Source organism: Haliotis rubra, unplaced genomic scaffold, assembly GCF_003918875.1.
Source record: "Haliotis rubra isolate DU_JTF1 unplaced genomic scaffold, ASM391887v1 Scf83, whole genome shotgun sequence".
Classification (NCBI taxonomy): Eukaryota; Metazoa; Mollusca; class Gastropoda; order Lepetellida; family Haliotidae; genus Haliotis; species Haliotis rubra.
In genome coordinates this window covers 290,163-300,540 of record NW_025767557.1, presented here as the reverse complement: position 1 = coordinate 300,540, position 10,378 = coordinate 290,163, and the positions used below count along the sequence as shown (strand labels likewise).

General features: G+C 32.3%; 1 protein-coding gene across 1 annotated transcript in view; it reads left to right on the top strand.

The window, feature by feature from the left end:
- The first annotated feature begins 3,923 nt into the window (after positions 1-3,923).
- LOC124262307 overlaps positions 3,924-10,378 on the top strand; it is a 35,235-nt gene continuing 28,780 nt past the window's right edge. The window contains exon 1 of the mRNA XM_046696795.1: positions 3,924-4,274. Coding sequence (XP_046552751.1) covers positions 3,926-4,274 — 349 coding nt within the window. The 5' untranslated portion in view covers positions 3,924-3,925. The remainder of the gene's footprint in view (positions 4,275-10,378) is intronic.

Here is a 10,378-nt window from a genome sequence, read left to right as displayed (position 1 = left end):
GGATGATGAATGGTTTTGTTTCCACCGAGGGTTTCAAGCTTTCCTTATTTGTAAAATTATTCTGTATCCAAAAGTGATATGTCAGTGAGTCGATACATTTGATTGGCCGGCATGTGGAGGTCATGCAGGGGTTTTAATAGGGTGGTTATAATATAATATAAGGAGAGACTGGAGTCAGTGGGATTTCAATGGTCTGTGATACGGTGGTGGAGGAACTGGGGAGGTTTGTCGATATGAACATTCGTGAGTAAGTCAGTTCAAATCCAACGACACAATCCCTCCATGAACTGAAATGAAGGACACCTCATCCCATCGGCCTACCCTGGACTCACAGGCACTCCAGCTCACTAATTAATCTTAACTGCATTTCACCTTGTACTCCATCATGTAGAAATAGCGTTCTTCAGTTGTTACTGCATTGATTTGTGAATCCTTATTAGACGGACGTCTGAACTGAAGCACACAGTCGCATTCGCTGTGCATGGAATAATATTTCATTCGAAAGGCTAATTACCCTGTAACTCTGTCATATACACGTGTAGTTAAAAGTTCCAGAAAAATGCTGATTACTATCATAAACCTTGCATGTCGACCATTCGATAATTCGATAACCAGCGCACTGATGCATATGTATGTAACAATGACTATGAATAACCGATTATAAGAACAACAGCTATAAAACCCACGTAGGAGCACAAACACAAACACAACAAAAAGTAGCTGCTCAGACCTCTTCAGTCTTCTCTTTGATGGTATTCATCCTTACTTGAAAGTTGTTTCTTGGATGGGTGACCGTGTTTGGCAGCTTGACTCCTGAGGGTTTCTAGGACCACAACGAACCACACATGACAAATGTTGTCTCACCTTACTCAAGAGAGTTTTAAGCGTACCTACCCTCTGCACTATTGCATTGATTTAATCTAAATAAAACCCTGTATAGTTGAGTTACATATCATTGATTACAGAGGTTTTCATACTCTTTATGAAAGAAAATGTGAATGTTGATTGTTTTTTATCATGAAACATTCAGTGCAAACACAATAGTTTTGATTGAACGATGTTAGTCGCATGTTCGTTAACTAGTGCATTTCATAAACCCTTTTAATTTAAATTTACATTGAAACGAATAGGAAAAAAAGGTATTTGCAGAACATGCAGTTCCAACTGTTAGGTTGACAGACTATAACTTGATGAATAGACAAGTCTGCGTTCTCTCCAAGTATTAATCGAGTTGAAAGAGATATGCACATTTAATTGAACACATTTAACAGCATTTCTTTTAAAACGTTAACCAATCAGCCTTGATTTTGAGGGAGTGTATATCAGACTTAATACGTGCCACTTTATCTTGGGTATGTACATTATATTTCTGAGCCCAAATATATTTTAAAGACTGATTAATGCTAGTGGTACGCTAGGGGCATTCTTTACATGTTTCTGTCATGATTTAGTACGAAATACATAACATCAATTGTGTTTAAACAAAAGTGTTGTTAGGCAGAATAAACGTTTTGTTTGCTGGCCTGTTGCCTTGATTGTAACTCATTTCATCTTTATTAATGATGCAGATACTCACTGTCAACACAATAGAAAAGATCCCTTCAGCTGTTAGCAAGCTTAGACAATCTAACCATAAATTAAGATAACACAAATTCTACGATGAAAACTCTGGCAATGATATATCTACATTGACTGCTATGGTCTTAAGTACCCTCTCCGGAAAACCAATTGTGTCAGAAAAATAAATTCCTTTGTTTCGAAATACACCAATCTGCATTTCTATAAACACAACTTTTTAATGAAAAAGTGGTACGCTAGGGGCATTCTTTACATGTTTCTGTCATGATTTAGTACGAAATACATAACATCAATTGTGTTTAAACAAAAGTGTTGTTAGGCAGAATAAACGTTTTGTTTGCTGGCCTGTTGCCTTGATTGTAACTCATTTCATCTTTATTAATGATGCAGATACTCACTGACAACACAATAGAAAAGAAACCCATCCAGATAATCACATGTACTGATGTGCATGACTGAGAGCCTATAACCAAAACCTGGTTTTCATGTTAGAGCTGTTTCAACCTATTGTTGAGTGTGTTCGCTACTGGTGTTTGTGGCAAGGGATCTGGAATCAATATGCAACTTCGGAATACTTGTTTATTCATAAACAGGGACAAACAAGTCATGATGAAGAATCTCACTTTTGTTTGAGAAATGAAAGCGTGGTAACAAAGGAGAACCAGATTCCCCTTTGAGGTATCGAACTCACCATACCGACTAGATACATGTACTATTGTCTGTTTGATTGACATGTTAGACGTTGGCAGTAACTGTAGCGGCAAGATAGTTTTATAGATATCTCTATTCTATTATGACGATACATTTTGGTAAAGAGTGAGTGAGTTGTAGTTTACGCGGCGGGGGACACCAGAAATGAGCTTCACAGATTGTACCCATGTGGGGAATCGAACCTGGACCTTAGTCTTGGCGAGCCAACGCTTTAACCACTAGGCTACCCAACCGCCCCTTTCGGTAAAGATCCTTATGTTGACAGTCTTGTTTGACGACGTTATAAGGATCTGTTTTGTTGTGTGTTTGGTGTTTGACGTCACACTTAGCAATATTCCAGCTATGTGGCAGCGGTCTGTAACATCATCTGGACCAGAACATCAACAGGATGAGCATCGATCTACCTCACTGAGATACGATGTCATGTGGCAACCAAGTAATGGAGCCTGGCCACCCGATCTTACCTTACGCCAGCCTCTTACGACAACCATGTGTTGCTGAAGACCAATTCTGACCCGGATCTTCATAGGTTACAAGAATCTGTACCGAAACGTCGCACCATAATACAATGTTCATGAAAAGATATCTTGCCTTTACTGCTTTAGATACCACTATCGTTGTCAACCATGTCAAAATGTGTGCATAGCCCTTTGGGTAAACATATGAAGACGGACATGTATCCAAATACAGTCGATAGTAGTGGTGCATACAAAGCGAAGAATTTGCTATTTACCTATCGTATTTATTGTACTGAGACGTAAAACGTGTCAAAGTACGCATGTCTAGAGGTATTTCAGTATCGTTTCTTTTCATCGATACATTACTTGCTCATTTCTTTAACATTTCCTGTGGGTATTTAACTCCAACTCAAGTCACTTCTTCATAGCTACATAGGACCATTGATATCGATATTCTTAAACAATAATTCCTTGTTATAATTAATCGCTGTCAAAACGCAATATAAAGACATATGAATCCCTTTGTTTTGATACACATCGTATCAAGTCGTTCTGGTCTGAATAAGTTCCGCAATTTAATTTCTTTTTTTCGTTTTTAGGCAATAAAACTACTAAAATTTAGTCCAATTATGGTCAGTCAGTTTAAAGAAGTCTGTGGTTATAACGGATGGAGAGATGTGGATGGTACCGGATAACGCCGATACTATTGATTGCCGTGAGCCGGACAAAAAGCAAACATGGACTATCATAAGTGCCTGGTTTCTGTATTTATATAGTTATTACATGCCTTCGTTAGAATTAGAATTTTGCTGGTCTGGAAATGGATGGTATGTGATTGAATACAAATTTTACATTTTTCGTTTTCATGCATATTGTTTGAGTTGGCGTAATGCTAATGTGAACGGAAGTGCTTCGATGATAATGATAGGCGGTACACTTTTGCAAACTTGAAAGGAAACACCAAATGACTCGAGCTTTTATGCATAGTCCTGACTTGCAACATATCTGTAGGGAACACAAGAGATCAATACACGCTCGGCAGTGCCTTTGTGTCTTATTGTAGAGTAAGGGACCATCAGATATTAATGCAAAGGGTATTCAAAAGCTAGAATCGATTGTGACACTGTTGTTGCGGAAGAAAATTGGTCCTTGAAGTCACATCATCAATCGCTCTTGGAATGACAAGTGCTAATCGTTTACGGAATACCAGTGTTTGGTCAACAATGATCTGGTATATTCACCGTTTGATCGTAGTAATCACATTCGCCAGTGTCCGCTGCGAAGGTAACGTTAGTACGTTATCCTTTACTGAACTTGTAGAAGTCAGAGAGAAAATACAAACGGCCCCTGCATCTCAGACGGTGGGACAAGTTTCGAGAACACGGTGTTCATCATTGTGCATTACTAGCAACACGTGCGCGTCGTTTTTCTACGTTGGCGAAACCAAAACATGTTATTTGCATGATGTTGTATTTGCAACGGCCGCGGTATCTACCTCAAGTCCGTCGACAAGATATTACATACCAAGTAAGTATATTTGTCACAAACTCTAAAAAGGTATGAATATCAGATATCTGTTTTCATTAATATTTCTAAATTGTCTCATGATCATGAACATGATGTCTGATCACCTGGATCTCGGTTGAGCATTGCACAACGTGCTATATCTCCTGAAATTCCTCTAGATCATATAACCTTATTTAAATTTGTAAGTGAACAGAACAGAATATACCTAAGGTCATATATAAGCAAATATACACATAACAGACTGCATGTTCTGATGTTCTGATGTTGTGGTATTCATAAGCACATAAATCACACATCAGAAAACCATAATCACATATCAGAAGTATGTAAATCACACATCAGAAAAACATAATCACATATCAGAAGTATGTAAATCACACATCAGAAAAACATACATGTCACATCAGAAAAACATAAATCACACATCAGAAAAACATAATCACAGATAACAAAAAACATAAATCACACATCAGAAAAACATCAATCACACATCAGAAAAACATAAATCACACATCAGAAGTATATAAATCACACATCAGAAAAACATAAATCACATATCAGAAGTATATAAATCATAGATCAAAAGTACATAAATCACACATCAGAAGTATATAAATCACACATTAGAAGCATATAAATCACACATCAGAAAAACATACATCTCACATCAGAAAAACATAAATCACACATCAGAAAAACATAAATCACACATCAGAAGTATATAAATCACACATCAGAAAAACATACATCTCATATCAGAAGTATATAAATCACTCATCAGAAAAACATACATCTCATATCAGAAGTATATAAATCACACATCAACATAGAAAAACATAAATCACATATCAGAAGTATATAAATCACACATCAGAAAAACATACATCTCACATCAGAAAAACATCAATCTCACATCAGAAAACATAAATCACACATCAGAAAAACATAAATCACACATCAGAAAAACATAAATCACACATCAGAAGTATATAAATAACACATTAGAAGTACATAAATCACACATCAGAAAAACATACATCTCACATCAGAAAAACATAAATCACACGTCAGAAAAACATAAATCACACATCAGGAAAACATAAATCACACATCAAAAAAACATAAATCACACATCAGAAAACATAAATCACACATCAGAAAAACATAAATCACACATCAGAAAACATAAATCACACATCAGGAAAACATAAATCACACATCAAAAAAACATAAATCACACATCAGAAAACATAAATCACACATCAGAAAAACATAAATCACACATCAGAAGTATATAAATCACACATCAGAAAAACGTACATCTCACATCAGAAAAACATAAATCACACATCAGAAAAACATAAATCACACATCAGAAGTATATAAATCACACATCAGAAGTATATAAATCACACATCAGAAAACATAAATCACACATCAGAAGTATATAAATCACACATCAGAAAAACATAAATCACACATGAGAAAACATAAATCACACATCAGAAGTATATAAATCACACATCAGAAAAACATAAATCACACATCAGAAAACATAAATCACACATCAGAAAAACATAAATCACACATCAGAAGTATATAAATCACACATCAGAAAAACATAAATCACACATCAGAAAAACATAAATCACACATCAGAAGTATATAAATCACACATCAGAAAACATAAATCACACATCAGAAAAACATAAATCACACATCAGAAGTATATAAATCTAACATCAGAAAAACGTACATCTCACATCGGAAAAACATAAATCACACATCAGAAGTATATAAATCACACATCAGGAAACATAAATCACACATCAGAAGTATATAAATCACACATCAGAAAAACATAAATCACACATCAGAAAAACATAAATCACACATCAGAAAAACATAAATCACAAATAAAAAAAACATAAATCACACATCAGAAAACATAAATCACTCATCAGAAAAACACAAATCACACATCAGAAAAACATTAATCACACATCAGAAAACATAAATCACACATCAGAAAACATAAATCACACATCAGAAGTATATAAATCACACATCAGAAAAACATAAATCACACATCAGAAAACATAAATCACACATCAGAAGTATATAAATCACACATCAGAAAAACATAAATCACACATCAGAAAAACATAAATCACACATCAGAAAAACATACATCACACATCAGAAAAACATCAATCACACATCAGAAAACATAAATCACACATCAGAAAAACATCAATCACACATCAGAAAAACATAAATCACACATCAGAAAAACATAAATTACACATCAGAAGTATATAAATCACACATCAGAAGTATATAAATCACACATCAGAAAAACATAAATCACACATCAGAAAACATACATCACACATCAGAAAAACATAAATCACACATAAAAAAAACATAAATCACACATCAGAAAACATAAATCACACATCAGAAAAACATAAATCACACATCAGAAGTATATAAATCACACATCAGAAAAACATAAATCACACATCACAAAAACATAAATCACACATCAGAAGTATATAAATCACACATCAGAAAACATAAATCACACATCAGAAAAACATAAATCACACATCAGAAGTATATAAATCACACATCAGAAAAACGTACATCTCACATCGGAAAAACATAAATCACACATCAGAAGTATATAAATCACACATCAGGAAACATAAATCACACATCAGAAGTATATAAATCACACATCAGAAAAACATAAATCACACAACAGAAAAACATAAATCACACATCAGAAAAACATAAATCACAAATAAAAAAAACAGAAATCACACATCAGAAAACATAAATCACTCATCAGAAAAACACAAATCACACATCAGAAAAACATTAATCACACATCAGAAAACATAAATCACACATCAGAAAAACATAAATGACACATCAAAAAACATAAATCACACATCAGAAGTATATAAATCACACATCAGAAAAACATAAATCACACATCAGAAAAACGTACATCTCACATCAGAAAAACATAAATCACACATCAGAAGTATATAAATCACACATCAGAGAAAACATAAATCACACATCAGAAGTATATAAATCACACATCAGAAGTATATAAAAACATCAGAAAACATAAATCACACATCAGAAAACATAAATACAAATATAAATCACACATCAGAAAAACATAAATCACACATCAGAAAACATAAATCACACATCAGAAAAATATAAATCACATCATCAGAAAAACATAAATCACACATCAGAAAACATAAATCACACATCAGAAAAACATAAATCACACATCAGAAAACATAAATCACACATCATAAAAACATAAATAAATCACACATCAGAAAAACATAAATCACACATCAGAAAGTATATAAATCACACATCAAAAAACATAAATCACACATCAGAAAAACATAAATCACACATCAGAAAAACATAAATCACACATCAGAAACATAAATCACACATCAGAGAAAACATAAATCACACATCAGATAAAACACATCAGAAAACATAAATCACACATCAGAAGTATATAAATCACACATCAGAAAACATAAATCACACATCAGAAAAACATAAATCACACATCAGAAAAACATAAATCACACATCAGAAGAACATCAAATCAGAAAAACATAAATCACATCAAAAACATAAATCATCAGAAGAAGAACATCAGAAAACATAAATCACACATCAGAAAAACATAAATCACACATCAGAAAAACATAAATCACACATCAGAAAAACATAAATCACACATCCAAAAAACACAAATCACACATAAAAAAACATTAATCACACATCAGAAGTATATAAATCATAGATCAGAAGTACATAAATCACACATCAGAAAAACATAAATCACACATAAAAAAAACATTAATCACACATGAGAAGTATATCAATCATAGATCAGAAGTACATAAATCACACATCAGAAAAACATAAATCATACATCAGAAAAACATAAATCACACATCAGGAAAACATAAATCACATATCAGAAAAACGTAAATCACACATCAAAAAAACATTAATCACACATCAGAGGTATATAAATCACACATCAGAAAACCATAAATCACACATCAGAAAAACATAAATCACACATCAGAAGTATATAATTCACACATCAGAAGTATATAAATCACACATCAGAAAAACATAAATCACACATCAGAAAAACATAAATCACACATCAGAAAAACATAAATCACACATCAGAAAAACATCAATCACATATCAGAAGTATATAAATCACACATTATCGGGATATAAATCACACATCAGAAAACATCAATCACACATCAGAAAACATAAATCACACATCAGAAAAACATAAATCACACATCAAAAAAACATAAATCACACATCAGAAAAACATGAATCACACATCAGAAAAACATAAATCACACATCAGAAGTATATAAATCACACATCAGAAAAAGATAAATCACACATCAGAAAAACATCAATCACACATCAGAAAACATAAATCACACATCAGAAAAACATCAATCACACATCAGAAGTATATAAATCACACATCAGAAAAACATAAATCACACATCAGAAGTATATAAATCACACATCAGAAAAACATAAATCACACATCAGAAAAACAAAAATCACACATCAGAAGAACATAAATCACACATCCAAAAAACATAAATCACACATCAGAAAACATAAATCACACATCAGAAAAACATAAATCACACATCAGAAAAACATAAATCACACATCCAAAAAACATAAATCACACATAGAAAAACATTAATCACACATCAGAAGTATATAAATCATAGATCAGAAGTACATAAATCACACATCAGAAAAACATAAATCATACATCAGAAAAACATAAATCACACATCAGAAAACATAAATCACATATCAGAAAAACATAAATCACACATCAAAAAACCATAAATCACACATCAGAGGTATATAAATCACACATCAGAAAAACATAAATCACACATCAGAAAAACATAAATCACACATCAGAAGTATATAAATCACACATCAGAAAAACATAAATCACACATCACAAAAACATAAATCACACATCAGAAGTATATAAATCACACATCAGAAAACATAAATCACACATCAGAAAAACATAAATCACACATCAGAAGTATATAAATCACACATCAGAAAAACGTACATCTCACATCGGAAAAACATAAATCACACATCAGAAGTATATAAATCACACATCAGGAAACATAAATCACACATCAGAAGTATATAAATCACACATCAGAAAAACATAAATCACACAACAGAAAAACATAAATCACACATCAGAAAAACATAAATCACAAATAAAAAAAACATAAATCACACATCAGAAAACATAAATCACTCATCAGAAAAACACAAATCACACATCAGAAAAACATTAATCACACATCAGAAAACATAAATCACACATCAGAAAAACATAAATCACACATCAAAAAACATAAATCACACATGAGAAGTATATAAATCACACATCAGAAAAACATAAATCACACATCAGAAAAACGTACATCTCACATCAGAAAAACATAAATCACACATCAGAAGTATATAAATCACACATCAGAAAAACATAAATCACACATCAGAAGTATATAAATCACACATCAGAAGTATATAAATCACACATCAGAAAACATAAATCACACATCAGAAGTATATAAATCACACATCAGAAAAACATAAATCACACATCAGAAAACATAAATCACACATCAGAAGTATATAAATCACACATCAGAAAAACATAAATCACACATCAGAAAACATAAATCACACATCAGAAAAACATAAATCACACATCAGAAGTATATAAATCACACATCAGAAAAACATAAATCACACATCAGAAGTAAATAAATCACACATCAGAAAACATAAATCACACATCAGAAAAACATCAATCACACATCAGAAGTATATAAATCTAACATCAGAAAAACGTACATCTCACATCAGAAAAACATAAATCACACATCAGAAAAACATAAATCACACATCAGAAAAACATAAATCACACATCAGAAAACATAAAT